General features: G+C 46.6%; 1 protein-coding gene across 10 annotated transcripts in view; it reads left to right on the forward strand.

The window, feature by feature from the left end:
* The window catches only part of PALLD (palladin, cytoskeletal associated protein), a 272,833-nt gene that overhangs the window by 221,081 nt on the left and 31,880 nt on the right, over positions 1-19,872 (forward strand). For 8 of the 10 annotated variants that reach the window (XM_073805704.1, XM_033857510.2, XM_073805702.1 and 5 more), the window contains one exon: positions 7,728-8,261. The exons of the other annotated variants lie outside the window; for them this stretch is intronic. In XM_073805704.1, coding sequence (XP_073661805.1) covers positions 7,728-8,261 — 534 coding nt within the window. The remainder of the gene's footprint in view (positions 1-7,727; positions 8,262-19,872) is intronic. 10 annotated transcript variants of the gene reach the window in all.

The raw sequence follows: 19,872 nt of genomic DNA on the forward strand, positions 1-19,872 counted from the left end.
ACCTGCTGGCCCCCATTTGGTTGCCTTCCCTCTAGGGGGTCCCATCCGAGTGGTCAGTCAGCTGTCAGAGGGCAAGGACACGCCTTCCTGTCATGCTCGGCGTGGATTCCTGAGACAGTGGGTAAGGGGTGAGAGGGACTCTGATTTAGACACGCTGAGTGGAAGTGAAGCAGCGTGTTTCTGATACATGGAAGTGGGTCGTCCAGTTGGGATTCCGGACTGAGGTCTGGGCTCCAGGGGCTCGGGGGGGTGAGGGTGACGCGGAGAAAATCAGGGAGCCCTAGATCGTGGTGGGACCCACAGTCAGAGAGCTGGGCAAGACCATGGGGGAGGCGGGGTGTCAAAGGGTGGGGAGCGAGGATGGGTCTGGTGTCAAAGGTCAGGGGGGAGATGGCTCCAGGAAGGAGGGTGGTACCGTCGGGTCGGGGGCTGCAGGGCAGCCGGAGTGAGGCCCTACCTTTAGGGTGAGGGAACCCCTTACATTAATTGGTAGAAGGCGTACAAAATCGGGTCAGAGGACAAAGAAGACGAGGAGAAAGGTTTATTAACACAACAGTGGCTACTGAGCCACTGAAAGAGCTCCTATTTCCCTAGGAGAGACCATCACAGCAGAAACGCATCCAGCCACAAAACACCCAAAAGCTGTTTTGCTTAATTTTTGAATGGAGTTTATCTATGGGTATATGTGTCTTAAGAAAAAGAAATGCAACTAATGTTAACCAATAAGTGATGATTATTCAGTATAGAACTGTCTTTCCTCTTAGAAAAGGATGTACTGTGGAATTACTTTAGTTTGCCACTCTGATGCCTTTAAAATCTATTTCTGTTTAGCAAAATGTGCTGTGTTCATGTTTCCAAACCACTTGAAATGGATGTGAAGACAGGAGATGCTTGAGGTTAACATGGATACAGATAAACCCATACTGGGACTTGGTTAGTTCTTTACAAGTTCCTTTAAAAGTAGGTTCTTTATAATGTTTAAATGTTACTGGGCTTTAAGAGTAAGGATCGTAAGATCTGAGAGTTTGTTAGGACCTCGCGGATATTACACTATAGATTTCCATTTTAAGATTGCGAAACTGGGCCCCAGAGAGGATAAGTGAATTGTCCAAAGTCTTAGAAAGCTAGAGGCCAAGCCGTTGAACTGTTTGACCGTTTCTGTCTCTGGTTGCTTGTTTCTCCTTGTAAGTGGCCTGTGTGGCAGTGGCTTTGTCTGCAAGAAGGTGGCTTTACCCCTTAGAAAGACGCAGCGGTGCCCCGAGTGCCAGCGAGGCTGATGGAGCAGCTAGTTTTCCACTTGACAGAAATCTGGGACTTTAATTAAATGCAGCCAGTATTTAGTTGAGTGCCTGCATTTGAGCAGAGAGGGAGATACCAAACTGAAAATGTTTGGAAGGGGAGAGAAGTGGGAGAATGCCTTTTGTTCTTCCAGGAGAATAAAGCCATTTGGTGAGTAGGTAATGGTTGTTTCTTTTGAAAAACAGGACACTTTGCCCTTGGTCAAAACTTATTCGTACAGGGCCAGGCTGCACAGCCCTGCTTCCGATACTCAAGGCAGCAAACATACCTGAGGTGAAAATGACCAGACGGGCTGCACGGGCCTCTCAATCATAAAATGGTAATTCGAGGAAACATGAACCACGTGGAACCTTAAAATATGCCAAATGCTTTATTTCATTGTAAGACCAACAGTTAAGCATCTGTCCATCTTGTTCCCCCCAATTCTTTTAACATCTCAGAGAAGTTCTGTGTTGACAATCTTAAAGGCGCATTAAAGATCAGAGAACATCCAAATCTTTATCCCTGCTCTCTCCCCCAACCTTAGGGGCGTGCGTTTAAATTCATAGTTGTCTTCGCACTTGTGACCCCCCTAAACCCAAGGCAGTACCCCCTCATTTGGCTCCTGGGAACTCATTTTGAGCGTGTAGATGATTGCCTTCAGGACTGTGATCTGTACACCTGTTGCCAGGGGCAATAGTCAGGTGTTGGATCTCCACCCTCACCCAGCGGCCGTGGTTTGCTGTGCTGGGAAGACACACGCTGAAGCCTGAGTGTAGAACGAGGCCATTGAGGGACTGACGTCATAAAGTCATAGAGGGAACTTAGTCCTTCTTGAACTGAAGCCCCTGTAGGAGTTTTATATTCTGTCTAGTTTATAAGCTCCAGAATTCATGTGTTGAGCTCTCATACAGACAGTGCTGAGCTAATCCCAGCCAGAGAGGACTCCCTTGTGGGAATACCCAGCAGTTTGTCTGTCATTCGCTTACCTTCCTACATGTGGAAATGGTTGGAATTCGGCAGTCCAGGGTGGGCTCTGTTGCAGGACGGCCTGACGGGGCACACCTCGTGGACCCGGCAGGGCACGGCAGCCAGGAGTGACCAGATGCTTGTGCTTGGCGGTGACGTGTCCCTCACCTGTGTGCGGCGGGGTGTTGTGAGGACGCTGCAGGTCACAGCCCTGCCTTCGGAGTCCTTACGAACTGCAGGACCCGGTTCAGAGGGCGCAGGTCTGTAACTCACCGTGCAGTGGCTTCTGTATCCAGTAAAAAGGGAAAGAAAATATATAAGCCCACAGCCTGTCTGTCCTGAAAGCATGAATGTTTTCCAGCTTTGCGACCCTGAGAGTCTCTCGGACAATTGTAATTGCTCCGTCCTGGTCAGTGTGAACGCTGGCAACCCAGCCCTTGATCCACAGGGACGTGCTGGGAATTTCCAGGTTACATAAAAGTTGTTCTCCAGAAGCTTACTTTCATGTCATTCATTTTAAGCTTGGGCTGCAGGTCCCCAGAGACAAAGCGAACTGTAGTAATCATAACTAACATTTTAATAATCCTTTTCTGTTTACTGAGCACTTTGGACAGGGTGATGTGCAATAGCACGAGCCCTTGCCCCCAGGCTCTGCCCTGACCTCGCTAACCTGACCCACGGGGGATTTTTCAGCCATCCTCCCAGGGCTGCTGGGCTGTGTCAGGCCAGCCCAGGTTGGGGAGGAGTCGGCCCCCGCCTGCCACCCCGCGTGGCTTTGTGAGCAGTAGGTGCGGGCCGGTCCCAGGCTTAGCGCCCAGCCCCAGCCCAGTCTCCAGGCCCCCCTCCCATGCGCCACTGCTGTCCCCTTGCCCGTGAAGAGGGAGGTCCCTGCAGGAAGCACGTGATCTCCGTCACTAAGGTCTGCTCTGTAAGGTAACCAAGGTGGATGTAGTCGTGCTCGTCTCTGGGAGTCTGTTGAGCTCACCCTGGGGACAGCATGCGTCTGGCCAGCGCCGTCCCCCTGCCCGGCCAGCCTTTGCCCCCTGCTCTACACTGCTGCCCGGCTGGCTGGTTTCTCCAAGACTGCTTTAATCAGGTGGCAGGAGAGATTACTGAATTGGAAAGTAAAAATGGTTTCTACAGCCCTACTTATCCCTGTCAAATCTGAACCTTCCCCATCCAACCAGCATGAAACTGTTCTTGCTAAAAGCTGTGTCCAAACCATCGGGGTGGGAGGACGAGGATTTGTGATTTCCTGTCATGGAGAAGGGAATCCCCTGAGTTAGTCCTGACACATCCCCTTCCTGGGTTGCCAAGATCTTCGTCTTTGCACCATTTCACCCTGGGAAGAATCAAGTTCAAAGTCAGAGATCTTAAATATATTCTTAAATGTGTAAGTATTTAAAACTTCGATGATTCCGATCCTAAAGACCCTGGTTTCTATGGCAGCAAAGAGGCATGAGAGCGGAGGTCCCCAGGAGGGAAAGATGACCACAGACTTTTTAAAAACCACATTGAAGGTCCGGATTCTTTTATGTTGACCTGACTGGCTCTGCAGGTACCTGCTCTGTGACCTTGAACAAGTTACTTAACAGGTTCCCGGCTTGTAAAAGGACTGTGGCAGGTGCATCACAAAGAGTCTAGCCAGCTCATTCCCTGAGGTATTGAAGCCTTGAGAATTGAAGGAGGGGTGAGAGCAGGTTTTCTTAGGCTTTCTGAGTTGGGGGTTGTGGTGGGGAGAGGAGAAAAAAGCTGGGAGAGGCTAGATGGAGGCAACTTTAACACGAGGACTGCATTGTCCTGCTTGAGTCTCAGCGCTTATTAACCTGACTTTCCCGCCTTTACACAGTGTCTCCAAGACATTCAGGTCAGTTTTGCATTCTCATTTCATTCTCAGAAAGGACAGCAGAAAAAAATGGGGAAACCAAAAAAGTGATAACTTTTTTAAAGGTGTTTTACAAATACTAAATATTTTATTTTTATTATGTGAGTTTCAGGTGTAAAGCATTATAGTTCCCCATCATACACACTGCAGAGTGATCCCCACCGCATGTCTAGTTACCGTCCATCACCATACACTTGACCCCCTTCACCCTTCACCCATTTTACCCACCCCAAACCCCCTCCCCTCTGGTAACCACTAGACTAAATCTTTATGTGTTGTGTTGTGTTTGTGTACTTAGATTCCACATATGAGTAAGATCACATGGTTTTGGTCTTTCTCTAAATTATTTCACTTATTAGCACACTACCCTCCAGGTCCATCCATGTTGTCACAAATGGCAGGATTTCTTTCTGCTTCTATGGCTGAGTAATATTCCATTTTGTGTGTGTGTGTGTGTGTGTGAGAGAGAGAGAGAGAGAGAGATTAATATATCACATATTCTTTATCCATTCACCTATCAGTGGACACTTAGGTTGATTCTATATCTTGGCTATCGTAAATATGCTGTAGTGAACATTGGGGTACATATATGTTTTCAAATTAGTGTTTTCATTTTCTTCAGACAAATAGCCAGAAGTGGAATTGCTAGATCATATGGTAGCTCTATTTTTAATTTCTTGAGGTACCTCCATACTGTTTTCCATAGTGGCTACACCAATTTACATTCCCCCCAACAGAAATTTTCCCTCCATCCCACATCCGTTCCAGCATTTGTTATTTCTTCTTTTTGACGATGGCCATTCTGACATGTGTGAGGTGATATCTCATAGTGGTTGTGATTTGCATTTCCCTGGTGATCAGCTATGTTGAGCATCTTTTCATGTGTCTGTTGGCCATCTGTATGTCTTTTCTGGAAAAATGTCTATTCGGAACCTCTGCCCACTTTTTAATTGGGTTGTTTGTGTTTTTGTTGTTGAGTTGTCTGAGTTCTTTATATATTTTGGATATTAACTCCTTATATAGGGGATACACGATTTGCAAGTATCTTTTCCCATTCAGTACGCTGCCTTTTTGTTTTGACGATAGTTCCTTTGCTGTGCAGACGCTTTTTTAGTTTGATGTAGTCCCACTTGTTTATTTTTGCTTTTGTTTCCCTTGCCTTGGAGTTAGATCCAGGAAAACATCTCTAAGACCGATGTCAGTGTGACAGGTAATTCTCAGTAATTTCCAGAGGCCACAAGCAGTCTTGCCTTCCTGGGACCTTTCATTCCCTTTGCTTTTTTATCTCTGTGAAAATCAACGTTTATGAAAATAACAAGGACTGAGAAAGTGACTTAGAGTTGTGCACTTTGTCATCTCAGAATCTGGGTGTCAGAACCATTTAACTCAAATATTTTTTTTGAAATATTAGGATCAGTGCAGAAATCAAGTCAGACACTTAAAGATTCAAAGCAACTGTTCTGCCCTCCCTTCCCCCACCCCTCCAATTCTCTGCCTGTCACATTCCTCTCCAGCGCAGTGTAGGGGAGTGGAAAAGGTGGCACAGTTCTTCATGCAGTATATACTAGGACCACATCACTGGAATGCCTGTCCATTTCTTGTGAAATGCTACATTAATTTCTTGAACTGTCACTTACCACTAACAGTAGCATCTTGGCAGTTTTAAGCTCTCTTGAGCTAGCAAACTTGATGGTTTTTTTAATGCCCAAATGAGTAGACTTGACCCCATGGACAAAGTTAGAACCAGTGGTGGTCAGAGCTTCCCTGGTATGGCTTCTTTGAAGACTGGCTTCTCGGGGGCCATCCCTAATCCTGGGGCAGAGGAAACCCCCTGCAGACACGGGGCACAATGTGATGTCTGGAGCCAGGGTGGCTTCATACAGCCAAGCTGGAAATACCTGCAAATACAGCTGAGGCTCTGGCCATGGTGAACCCTGCTGGCCCAGAGGAGGGGGCAGTGCCTTCCGCAGGGCCCTACGGATCACTTCCAGTCCCGGTGCCCAGGTCAGCTGAATGTTGGGGAGAAACGGTCCAGGAATAGGATGCATTTTGCAGTGGGTAGGAAATAAGAAAGAGAAAGTAAAGGCAGGGAGATCAGAAAGGAGCATTTGGGGATTCAGAATGAGAGCACTGGTGGGTGGTTTTTATGAGTCCTATTCCTGGGCCGGTTCTAAACACATGAAGGCTGGGCAGTCTAGCCAGACCACACAGACATGTGGAACCTCAGCATCCCGTGGATCCTAGCACTGGCACAGCTGCTCTTAAAAGACTCCAGTTAAGCTCCAGAGGACCACCCAGGGTTCATTGCTGTCGGAGTCGTGGATGCTCTGCCTGGATTAAGCATCTACAGCCATGTTCCCCTCACACTTTTCAGTTCCCAAGAAGGCGTCTTTTCATGGACTTAAATGTAATCACTTTACTGGATAATTACAGCAGGGAATCAGAGACATGGGAAGGAATTTAGAACTCCTTGACAGATATTGCCGTATCCAATGATACTTGATAACAGATCTAAATTATTTTTTTTTTAATTTTTTTTTTTTTACCTTTTTATCAACAGCTTCAGTTGCTTTTATTGCTTTGAATTTGAAGGTTAAAAACCTATGGACAGGAGGTCTTGGGGGTTTTGCTTCTTAGTTTTATACGGTTTCAAGTTAGGAGCATAGCTTTGCGTCTCTGTGGATTGTTCCTATTTTATTCGCTTGTTACAGTGCCACCTTCCGTTGAAGTTTCTTCTCACAGCTGTGGGTCACTATCTGATGTGGATAAAGGAAGACATCTCAGATGTAAAATACAGCTAGACAGGAAAGCTTTTGAGTTAAGATAAGAGTAAGATTTTAGCTGATTGCTAACTGCTTTATTGCTAACCTCTTTATCAAAAATTAAAATTCAAACTGTCCCTTCCTGATGGAAAACACCTGGGAAATTAAAACTGCATTACTGTAAAATTAATAATTTGTTATTGCTTATTGAACCCCTGCAGGTGAAAGATGGGTGTCGTTTGCATGTTTCAGATATGGTACCAAATTTCAGTTTGTACTACGGTTTGTAGAAAGGATTGGCAGTTCACGGTTTCCTACTAAATTGGGGGTAGAGTAGGTTTTGCATATGTTTTTTAGGGAGCAAAGGCAGAAATTAAAGTAGGTCTTACCCCCCAGCATCAGCCTGTGGTATTTATTGACTACAGAGTTGACAGCAATGAAGTAGGGAAGTTGGATTCACCTAAATCTACCCAAAGTAACTTAAATCAAGTGTTTCTTTCTTTTAACTTCCCCATTGTGATAAGAGTTTTTCCAAAACTCGGCTACAGGTGAGAGGGCTGAGGACTCAGGTCAGAAGCTGTTCTCTTAGTATTTCTGGTTCTGTTAAAATGCAGTGCAACTTCCGCGGGTCAGACAGAACGTCCATCCCTGGCATCTGTAAACCGGTTAGGCTCACCTGGGGTACGAGTTCAGTTCGACGTTGAGATCATTGGTGTCCTCGGTGGACCTCGGGCTCCCGCGGGGCGGGGAGGGGGCTGGGGGCATGGGGAGGGGTGGTCGCAGGGCCTCCCGTCTCTCCCGGCCCGTCTGAAGGTGTCCTTTTCTCCCCGCAGGGACGCGCTCAAGATCCAGCAGCTGCAGCAGCAGATCCGCCTGGAGCGCGAGGCCCGCGTGCGCTCCTCGCCGCCCGCGTCCCCGGAGCCCCCGGAGCCGCGCTCGGAGCCCATGAGCGCGCTCGCCGCCCGCCCCGCGCCCGCCGCCCGCCCCGCGCCCGCCATGCAGGCCTCCGGCTCCTTCAGCTACGCGCGCCCCAAGCAGTTCATCGCCGCGCAGAGCCTGAGCCCCGGCGCGCCCCGGCCCCCGACGCCCGCGTCCCCGACGCCCCCCGAGCTCGAGGCCCCGTGGAGCGCGCTCCCGCCGCCGCCCCCGCCGCTCAGCCCGCCGGCGGCCGCCCCCGGGCCCGATGCCTTCCCGCCGCCACCGCCGCCGCCTCCGCCGCCCGGACCGGGCCCCGTGCCCCGCGCTGCGCGCCCCGGCCCCGTGCCCGCCGCGCTGCTCCGTGCCCTGCTGCCCTCGCCGCCGCCCGCCGCCACCGGCGTCTCCACCAGCGTCTCTGCGCTCGGCCTGCCCCGCGCCGCCCCTGCCACGTGAGTGCCCGCCCTCGTGTATATGTAGCGGGGTCCAGCAGCCAGGAAGGGTCGGGGCAGGGCGGGGCGGGGAGCCGGGCTGGGTGCCCTGAGGTGCATTGCAACCCGTGCGTCCGCGGGACCGAGAAATGAGCTCACCCACATACATGTCGTACACGTGAGCTCGTACACGTACCGATTGGAGGGGACAGGCATGTCAGTAGCTTCACGTTGGTGCAGAAAAAGTGAGACCCTGTGCAAGCCGGCCAGAAATGATGGAGCCGGGCCTGTCCCCAGCCACAAATGATGGAGCCGGGCCCGTCCCCAGCCGCAAATGATGGAGGCAGCCCTGTCCCCAGCCACAAATGATGGAGGCAGCCCCGTCCCTGGCGAGCCATGTTCTCTGCAGGAATTTCACGATCCTCTGTCCCCGTCTTTCTGGATGGCTTTCCTTATGTCACAGTGGTGACGTGACAGCCTTCTGAAATCTTTACTTAGAAACTCTGAGGATAAATAAGATAATGTCCACAAAAGTAGAGGAAAGCCTTCAAAAGAAACCTATGGGCAGGTGTCTTTGCGTGTACAGTGTAATGAGTAAGAGCTAGAACTCACCCTTTTGACTGAGGGGTTCAGAAATGTGTGCTAACCAAGGTCAGGCCAGTTCCCTGTCTCAACCCTTCCTGTTGAAATCTTGCTTCAGGGCTCGCCAGGATCCCGGTAGTGTTCAGAGAGAGAAGAAGGAGATCCTAAGGAGGGTTTAGTACTGGAATAAAAATGCGAAGACCTTAGAATTCCAGTTCTCTTCATTCACGTGCAAGGTTTCCACCCTGGGGTGTGCTCTTTGCCCGCGACAAGGTGTGTCCAGGAGCTCCCGTTAGCTGCGTCCTGTTTTGTTAGGCACTTTCTAAATGCTGGCTGCAGGAATTCTATGTTTGAAATCTGGCTCCTTCTCAAAGTTTTATTAGAAAAAGCTCAGTCAAATGACAACATAAGTAACGTCGAATCAGGGAGGAGAGTCTGGATGGTAAGGATGTATCACGGGCATCTGCTGAGAGTTGAGTCAGTCCGCTGGCCTGAGAAAACCTTTGTCTCTCTCCCCTCCTTTTGTGTTTGAGCTTTTATTTGGCGGCTGGGGAATGAATATTACCTTGCTTCAAAGAAGCTAACTGATAGAAAGGCGGGGGTTGTTACCTGACACCCTCCTCCTTACTAAGAAATGGCACCAAATCTTGCTTCCCGGAAGACGAGTCCTATATAAATCATCCGCCTATTAGTTCTCAGTTGGAATTTGAACAAAGGTGAGTCTACCAAAAGCCTTGGTGGTGGAGGGGTCATACCTTTTATCATCTTAAGTAGAAAAAGTGGTTTATTCTGGTTTTTGACTTCGAAATTCTATTGCGTTAAGCAGTTCTAAGGGCTTACCTCGAGTCATAGAAGCGCTGGCCTCTTATCAGCATCTGTCGTAGTTACTCATACGGAGTCAAAATAATTTTATAATTGTTCCCAGAGAGGGTCCAGCAGCTCCTGCCGCTTCTTAAAAGTTACTGGATTGGGGGAGAATGGATACATGTATATGTAGGGCTGAGTCACTGCGAAACCATCACAGCGTTGTTAATCGGCTATACTCCAATATAGAATAAAAAGTTTAAGAAAAAAAAGGTAATGGAGAAATCACGCTGGTTTTGTGCTGTGGGAAACTGTATCCTAGAGGTAGTTAGGCGCTGTGACACCAGGGTTCAGTGGCAACCCCAGGCTTCCAGCTCTGTGCCAGCCCAGAAGGCGCTGTTGTGTGGTTACCCTTTTGTCTTCAAAAAGTTTTCCTGTTGCCAAATCACACACACTTGAAGAATTCGTTCTTTTGGTTTGATACATGTGACTTTTCAAACATTCTTTTCCTCTGGTGAATTGTGGCATCACTCGTTTTGCATTCTGAATTAGAAACAAAAAAGTAGCTATTTATCTGTCATAATCGTTCAAATAATTTGCCAAAGACCGAGGGTCCCTTTCAGGGTTGCCATGACCAATTGGCGTCCTTGAATTTGTCGGAACTGCCGAACTCTTGTCAAGTGACTCTTTTCAGTTACTTATTTATATGTTATTGGGCACTCATGGTGATAGTGACAGCACACTCAGTTTCACTTACACGGCGTTTCTCTGGTCGAACAGTTTTGCCATGTGTGTCAAGTGCTACTAAGTGAACCGGTTACACGTGACTCAGTGAAGTAGAAATCCAGTAGTTGGGTTGGTTTTTGTAGTTGTATTTTTTTTGCCTACCTGTTGTACCAAAATATTGAGTATAAATTTCAGATCCCTCAGTTTTCTTAATCATCAGTCGTAGTACTGGCTGTTGTTTGTATGTTTAGCATCGTCCTGTTTTCATCTGTCGAAGAGTAGGTCTAAGTAGTCTGTGGAGATAAGGTTCTGCTCCTCGCGTCTGGGCCGTGGAGGGCAAGGCGAGGGGCAGAGGCAGGGAGGCCCGGGACAGCGGCCTCTGCCGGCACGCGTCCTCGCGCGTGAGTGGGCTTTGGGGGACTTCTGTGCATCCAGGCCCCTCGTGCCTTTCCAGCAGACAGCTGCCTCTTCCCCGGGCCGTGGGGTCACCTGCAGGGAAAATACTGCCTCCTCAAAGCTGGTGACGGACACAGATGTTCAGGTGACTAAATCTCTCAGACGGAGGCCGTGAGGAAGAGCACGGGCCTCACTTCTATAAAATGAATGTATCCCCCTCCTCTCGGAATCGCTGCTTCCATTGCTGTAATCCTGTCCCCTGCTCAGTGAATCAGCCTGAAAGGCGGGGGGATCCAGGGCATCTGGGAGTGCCACCCCCCGCCCGGAAAGAGGGCGGCAGCTCTGCCTTAGCTGGTCCCGAGTGGCTGGGCAAGTCTCAAGGTGGGTCAGATCAGACCCGACCCAGATGGCCCGCTGGGCACTGCACTGCTCACCCACCTTCACGCTCCTGGAGCCTGCTCTCAGGCGGCAGGTAGCCACGGTGGTGCAATGTTTTATGCTCTGAACTACCTCTTTTATAATAAGGAGGCTTCGCTGCGTTTGTCAGCAGAAAAGCATGTGTCATTAGGAGCTGTGATGCACATGCGTTGAGAGCTTTTATCCTGCAGCCTCTCCGCTCTTGATAGGCAGTATCTCCTGGTCCTCTCTTCCTCCCTGACTTATAGGAAACAGGTAGGTGGGGACAACGCCATCATTCTCCCTTCAAGGTGAGAGACCAGGAGGGGGCGGGTTTCCCAGGGTTCTGGAATTAGCCCTAGCGAGGAGTGACTTCGCCTTGGGGTGTGGCCCAGGCTGATCTGTAATCAATCTGATGTCTGATGTTTTTTGACTGAGGTTAAAGACTGCAGACCAACAAAAACCCCCAAGTCTTAAGGAAAAGTTTGTAACGGTTTCCATTGTAGTTCAGACGTTTACAAATCGGGACCGTGGTTAGATAGTAACTAATAGAAAAGACAGAACCGGCAGTGGACTTTGCCACAGGAAACAGGTAGAAGCGGAGGCCCCGAGGGTCTTGTCATTGGGCTCACTGGGGTCCAGCATCTTAGAGGATTCCACAAAACGCGCATCCAGTCCCAAGCAAGTGTTCCCCAGAAAGTAGCAGGCCAGGTCTCGGGTGATGGTTCTGTTCAGCTCCCTGCCCCAGGAGCAGCTGGAAGAACACCTCGGTCCTGGGTGACCCTGCACAGGGTGCGCGGGCGGGCACAGTGCACACACGTGTGCCCGGGCCCAAAGGCAACGTGGAGAGAGTGTAACATTGGTGTAAAGTTACGTGCTGTCCTTGAAGCATGAGCTTCAGGTGCCCAACTGGACGCCGACAGCTTTGGCTTCAAAATAAAAATCAGTAAAAATAATAGAATTGATGTACGGAAACTTAGTTTATGTATCTGCGGCTCTATTTTTTTTTGAATTTTATTTTATTTATTTTTTTATACAGCAGGTTCTTATTAGCTATCCGTTTTATACATATTACTGTATACATGTCAATCCCAATCCCCCAGTTCATCCCACCACCACCCTCACCACTTTTCCCCCTTGGTGTCCATACGTTTGTTCTCTACATCTGTGTGTCTATTTCTGCCCTGCAGACCAGTTCATCTGTACCATTTTTCTAGGTTCCACATATATGCGTTAATATACGATATTTGGTTTACTCTTTCTTACTTCACTCTGTGTGACACTCTCTAGATCCATCCACGTCTCTGCAAATGACCCAGTTTCGTTCATTTTTATGGCTGAGCAATATTTCAGTGTATATATGTACCACATCTTCTTTATCCATTCGTCTGTTGATGGGCGTTTAGGTTTCTTCCATGTCCTGGCTGTTGTAAATAGTGCTGCAATGAACATTGTGGTACATGACTCTTTTTGAATTATGGTTTTCTCAGGGTATATGCCCAGTAGTGGGATTGCTGGGTCATATGGTAGTTCTATTTTTAGTTTTTTAAGGAACCTCCAAACTGTTCTCCATAGTGGCTGTATCAATTTACATTCCCACCAACAGTGCAAGAGGGTTCCCTTTTCTCCACACCCTCTCCAGCATTTGTTGTTTGTAGATTTTCTGATGACGCCCGTTCTAACTGGTGTGAGGTGGTACCTCATTGTAGTTTTGATCTGCATTTCTCTAATAATTAGTCATGTTGAGCAGCTTTTCATATGCTTTTTGGCCATCTATATGTCTTCTTTGGAGAAATGTCTATTTAGATCTTCTGCCCATTTTTGGATTGGATTGTTTGTTTTTTTAATATTGAGCTGCATGAGCTGTTTGTATATTTTGGAGATTAATCCTTTGTTCATTGAATCATTTGCAAATATTTTCTCCCCTTCTGAGGGTTGTCGTTTCGTCTTCTTTGTAGCTTCCTTTGCTTTGCAAAAGCGTTTAAGTTTCATTAGGTCCCATTTGTTTATTTCTGTTGTTATTTCCATTACTCCAGGAGGTAGATCAAAAAAGATCTTGTTGTGATTTATGTCAAAGTGTGTTCTTCCTATGTTTTCCTCTAAGAGTTTTATAGTGTCCAGTCTTACATTTAGGTCTCTAATCCATTTTGAGTGTATTTTTGTGTATGGTATTAGGGAGTGTTCTAATTTCATTCTTTTATATGTAGCTGTCCAGTTTTCCCAGCACCACTTACTGCAGAGGCTGTCTTTTCTCCATTGTATGTGCTTGCCTCCTTTGTCATAGATTAGTTGACCATAGGTGTGTGGGTTTATCTCTGGGCTTTCTATCCTGTTCCATTGATCTATATTTCTGTTTTCGTGCCAGTACTGTATTGTCTTGATTACCGTAGCTTTGTATTAGAGTCTGAAGTCAGGGAGTCTGATTCCTCCAGCTCCGTTTTTTTCCATCAAGACTGCTTTGGCTATTCGGGGTCTTTTGTGTCTCCATACAAATTTTAAGATTTTTTGTTCTAGTTCTGTAAAAAATGCCATTAGTAATTTGATAGGGATTGCATTGAATCTGTAGATTGCTTTGGGTAGTAGAGTCATTTTCACAATATTGATTCTTCTAATCCAAGAACATGGTATATCTCTCCATCTGTTTGTATCATCTTTAATTTCTTTCATCAGTGTCTTATAGTTTTCTGCATACAGGTCTTCCGTCTCCCTAGGGATGTTTATTCCTTGGCATTTTATTCTTTTTGTTGCAATGGTGAATGGGATTGTTTTCCTTAATTTCTCTTTCTGATTTTTCGTTGTTAGTGTATAGGAATGCAAGAGATTACTGTGCATTAATTTTGCATCCTGCAACATTACCAGATTCATTGATTAGCTCTAGTAGTTTTCTGGTGGCATCTTTAGGATTCTCTACGTATAGTATAATCTGCACACAGTGAAAGTTTTACTTTTTCTTTTCCAATTTGTATTCCTTTTATTTCTTTTTCTTCTCTGATTGCTGTGGCTAGGACTTCCAAAAGTATGTTGAATAATAGTGGTGAGACAGGACATCCTTGTCTCGTTCCTGATCTTAGAGGAAATGCTTTCAGTTTTTCACCATTGAGAATGATGTTTGCTGTGGGTTTGTCGTATATGGCCTTTATTATGTTGAGGTATGCTCACTTTCTGGAGAATTTTTATCATAAATGGCTGTTGAGTTTTCTCAAAAACCTTTTCTGTGTCTGTTGAGATGATCATGTTTGTTATTCTTCGATTTGTTAATATGGTGTATTACATTGATTGATTTGTGTATGTTGAATCCTTGCATCCCTGGCATAAATCTCATTTGTTCATAGTGTATGATCCTGTTAATGTGTTGTTGGGTTCTGTTTGGTACTATTTTGTTGAGGATTTTTGCCATCTATATTCATTAGTGATATTGGTCGGTAATTTTCTTTTTTTGTAGTATCTTTGTCTGGTTTTGGTATCAGGGTGATGGTGGCCTCATAGAATGAGTTTGGGAGTGTTCCTTCCTCTGCCATTTTTTGGAAGAGATTGAGAAGGATGGGTGTTAGCTCTTCTCTAATTGTTTGATAAAATTCACCTGTGAAGCCATCTGGTCCTGGACTTTCGTTGTTGGAAGTTTTTTTTTTTTTTTTTTTTTTTTTTTTGCCGTACGCGGGCCTCTTACTGTTGGCAGCCTCTCCCGCCGCAAAGCACAGGTTCCGGACGTGCAGGCTCAGCGGCCATGGCTCACGGGCCCAGCCACTCTGTGGCACGTGGGATCCTCCCAGACCGGGGCACGAACCCGCGTCCCCTGCATTGGCAGGCGGAGCCCCAACCACTGCGCCACCTGGGAAGCCCTGTTGGAAGATTTTTTTTTTTTTTTGGAAGATTTTTAATCACAGTTTCAGTTTCATTGCTTGTGATTGGTCTGTTCATATTTTCTGTTTCTTCCTGGTTCAGTCTTGGAAGGTTATACCTTTCTAAGAATTTGGCCATTTCTTCCAGGTTGTCCATTTTATTGGCATAGAGTTGCTTGTAGTAGTCTCTTAGGATGCTCTTTATATTTCTGCGGTGTCTGTTGTAATTTCTCCTTTTTCATTTCTAATTTTATTGATTTGAGTCCTCTCCCTCTTTTTCTTGATGAGTCTGGCTAATGGTTTATCAATTTTGTTTATCTCCTCAAAGAACCAACTTTTAGTTTTATTGATCTTTGCTATTGTTTTCTTTGTTTCTGTTTCATTTATTTCTTGTCTGATCTTTATGATTTCTTTCCTTCTACTAACTTTGGGTTTTGTTTGTTCTTGTTCCTTCAGGTGTAAGGTTAGATTGTTTATTTGAGATGTTTCTTGGTTCTTGATGTAGGCTCGTATTGCTATAAACTTCCCTCTTAGAACTGCTTTTGTTGCATCCCATAGGTTTTGGATTGTTGTGTTTTCATTGTCACTTGTCTCTAGATAAGTTTTTTATTTCCTCTTTGATTTGCAGTGATCTCTTGGTTATTTAGTAACATATTGTTTAGCCTCCATGTGTTTGTGTTTTTTACGGTTTTTTCCCGTAATTCATTTCTAATCTCATAAAGTTGTGGTCAGAAAAGATGCTTGATATGATTTCAGTTTTCTTAAATTTACTGAGGCTTGATTTGTGACCCAAGATATGATCTATCCTGGATAATGTTCCATGCGTTCTTGAGAAGAAAGTGTAATCTGCTGTTTTTGGATGGAATGTCCTATAAATATCAATTAAACCTATCTGGTCTATTGTGTCATTTAAAGCTTGTGTTTCCTTTTTAATTTTCTGTCTGGATGATATATCCATTGGTGTAAGTGAGGTGTTACAGTCCCCCACTATTACTGTGTTTCTGTCGATTTCCGCTTTCATAGCTGTTAGCAGTTGCCTTATGTATTGCAGTGCTCCTATGTTGGGTGCATATATATTTATAATTGTTATATCTTCTTCTTGGATTGATCCGTTGATCGTATGTAGTGTCCTTCCTTGTCTCTTGTAACATTCTTTCTTTTAAAGTCTATTTTATCTGATATGAGTATTGCTACTCCAGCTTTCTTTTGATTTCCATTTACATGGACTATGTTTTTCCATCCCCTCACTTTCAGTCTGTATGTGTCCCTAGGTCTGAAGTGGGTGTCTTGTAGACAGCATATATGTCTTGTTTTTGTATCCATTCAGCGAGCCTGTGTCTTTTGGTTGGAGCATTTAATCCATTCACGTTTAAGGTAATTATCGATATATATGTTCCTATTACTGTTTTCTTCATTGCTATGGGTTTGTTTTTGTCAGTCCTTTTCTTCTCTTGTGTTTCCCACTTAGAGAAGTTCCTTTAGCATTTGCTGTAGAGCTGGTTTGGTAGTGCTGAATTCTCTTAGCTTTTGCTTGTCTGTAAAGATTTTGATTTCTCCATCGAATCTGAATGAGATCCTTGCCGGGTAGAGTAATCTTGGTTGTAGCTTCTTCCCTTTTATCACTTTAAATATATCATGCCACTCCCTTCTGGCTTGTAGAGTTTCTGCTGAGGAATCAGCTGTTAACCTTATGGGAGTTCCCTTATGTGTTATTTGTCGTTTTTCCCTTGCTGCTTTCAATAATTATTCTTTGTCTATAATTTTTGACAATTTGATAACTGTGGTTCTCGGCATGTTTCTCCTTGGGTTTATCCTGCCTGGGACTCTCTGCGCTTCCTGGACTTGGGTGGCTATTTCCTTTCCCATGATAGGGAAATTTTCAACTATAATCTTTTCAAATATTTTCTTGGGTTGTTTCTCTCTCTCTCTTCTCCTTCTGGAACCCCTATAATGCGAATGTTGTTGCGTTTAATGTTGTCCCAGAGGTCTCTTAGGCTGTCTTCAGTTCTTTTCCTTCTTTTTTCTCTCTTCTGTTCCATGGCAGTGAATTCCACCATTCTGTCTTCCAGATCACTTATCTGTTCTTCTGCCTTAGTTATTCTGCTATTGATTCCTTCTAGTGTAGTTTTCATTTCAGTTATTGTATTGTTCATCTCTGTTTGTTTGTTCTTTAATTCTTCTAGGTCTTTGTTAAACATTCTTGCATCTTCTCGCTCTTTGCCTCCATTCTTTTTCTGAGGTCCTGGATCATCTTCACTATCATTATTCTGAATTCTTTTTCTGGAAGGTTGCCTATCTCCACTTCATTTAGTTGTTTTTCTAGGGTTTTATCTCGTTCCTTCATCTGGTACATAGTCCTCTGCCTTTTCATCTTGTCTGTCTGTGAATGTGGTTTTTGTTCCACAGGCTGCAGGACTGTAGTTCTTCTTGCCTCTGCTATCTGCCCTGTGGTGGATGAGTCTGTCTAAGAGGCTTGTGCAAGTTTCCTGATGGGAGGGACTGGTGGTGGGTAGAGCTCACTGTTCCTCTGGTGGGTAGAGCTCAGTAGAACTTTAATCTGCTTGTCTGCTGTTGGGTGGCGCTAGGTTCCCTCCCTGTTGGTTGTTTGGCCTGAGGCAACCCAACACTGGCGTCTACCTGGGCTCTTTGGTGGGGCTAATGGCAGACTCTGGGAGGGCTCACGCCAAGGAGTACTTCCCAGCACTTCTGCTGCCAGTGTCCTTGTCCCCATGGTGAGCCACAGCCACCCCCCACCTCTGCAGGAGACCCTCCAACACTAGCAGGTAGGTCTGGTTCAGTCTCCTATGGGGTCACTGCTCCTTCCCCTGGGTCCCTATGCACACTAACTTTGTGTGTGCCCTCCAAGAGTGGAACCTCTGTTTCCCCCAGTCCTGTCGAAGTCCTGCAATCAAATCCCACTAGCCTTCAGAGTCTGATTCTCTAGGAATTCCTCCTCCCGTTGCTGGACCCCCAGGTTGGGAAGCCTGACGTGGGGCTCAGAACCTTCACTCCAGTGGGTGGACTTCTGTGGTATAAGTGTTCTCCAGTCTCTGAGTCACCCACCCAGTGGTTATGGGATTTGATTTTACTGGGATTGTGCCCCTCCTACTGTCTCATTGTGGCTTCTCCTTTGTCTTTGGATGTGGGGTATCTTTTCTGGTGAGTTCCAGTGTCTTCCTGTCCATGATGGTTCGGCAGTTAGTTGTGATTCTGGTGCTCTCGCAAGAGGGAGTGAGAGCACGTCCTTCTAGTCGGCCATCTTGAACCAATCTCTCTCGGGCTCTTTTTTTTTTTTTCTTGCGGTACGCGGGCCTCTCACTGCTGTGGCCTCTCCCGTTGCAGAGCACAGGCTCCGGACGCGCAGGCTCAGCGGCCATGGCTCACGGGCCCAGGCGCTCCACGGCATGTGGGATCTTCCCGGACCGGGGCACGAATCCGTGTCCCCTGCATCGGCAGGCAGACTCTCAACCACTGCGCCACCAGGGAAGCCCATCTCTCGGGCTCTTTTATACATTAATTTCTTTTTTTGGCCACGCAGCTTGCAGGATCTTTGTTCCCCGACCAGGGATTGAACCTGGGCCTCTTCGGCAGTGAAAGCACGGAGTCCTACACAGTGGATGCCAGGGAATTCCCTCTTTTATACATTAATTTCTGAGCTACACTCTTGGATGTGAGGGATTCCTGCCTGACAGCATGTTGATTTTGCTCACTCTGCAACTTTGTGAAGTTTAGTCTCCATTCGATTTCGCTGAGTATGGGAAGAGGAGCATACGGGGGCTCTTCGTTTAAAAAGTTCTCCGATGGCCAGACAGGCCAAGGACCTCCTACGTCATGTGCTCTGCGCTGCGTCTCTGAGCACAGACAGTGTTGACCTGGAACAGTCGGTTAAGGGAGGATGCTCTCGAGGTCGTTCAGTAGTCAAGCAAAAGAAGAAAACTTCCTGGGATTGGCGTGGTTGAATCTGGAGGGTTTTACTTTCCACGTGCGTGTGTATGTGGTTGAGCTGTTTTCACCCCCAGCGCCATGAGTTTTATTTAACATAGTCAGTGGTGTCACATTGAAGCTGGTGTGGACAGGACAGGATGCTTCTGCAGGCGTGGGCTGAGCACAGGAGCAGTCAGCACATAAGACGCGTAGGGATGCCACTGGTTCCTGTGCGCTGAGTACGGGGTTTTGTGAACAGTTCTGGTTTGGGTAACAGTTTACGTTAAAGAGACGTTTTAATTTTTCACTGTACAAACCATTATGAAGGGAAAGCATCTCAGGACTTCCCTGGCGGTCCAGTATTTAGGACTTGGCCCTCTCACTTCCCAGGGCTCTGAGTTTGATCCCTGGTCGGGGAAGTAAGATCCCGCAGGCCATGCAAAAAAAGAAAAAAAAAATTTTTTTAGAGAAGGGAGAGCATCTGTTTGTCACCAGATGCTCTTTTTATTCCTGACGAGTTGCTCTTTGTTCATCAGAAGTTGGTGCCACGTTGGGGAGTAGACCACAGCCGTTTTACAACAGATTCCTTTTATAGGATAGCACTCCGTTGCCAAAACTTTGCGTCAAAAGTTTGTCACCGCTGTTCTTGCCGGGCGCCTCCCCTTTCCAAATGCTCCATCTTGGTTTCTGCCCTGATCTCAGATCTTCACCCTTACTGTGTGCTCAGTTTTTAATAAAGTTCCTTAGTGTTTTCTGAATTACATTAATAATTAGTCCAAATGAGATACTCTCAGAAAAAAAGAAAAGGTTCCGTATTAAACTAAGCGACAGCGCCGTGGCCTGGACCCCTCTCCCCGAGGTGCCCGGTGCCCCGTTGACCCCCGGGCTGGCTCTGGTGGCCCTCCCTGTGGTCACCCCGGTCCAGCTCCTCATGGACCCGCTTCTGTCACCTGGCCTCCCACCGG

The sequence above is a fragment of the Tursiops truncatus genome, chromosome 6 (genome assembly GCF_011762595.2).
Source record: "Tursiops truncatus isolate mTurTru1 chromosome 6, mTurTru1.mat.Y, whole genome shotgun sequence".
NCBI lineage: Eukaryota > Metazoa > Chordata > Mammalia > Artiodactyla > Delphinidae > Tursiops > Tursiops truncatus.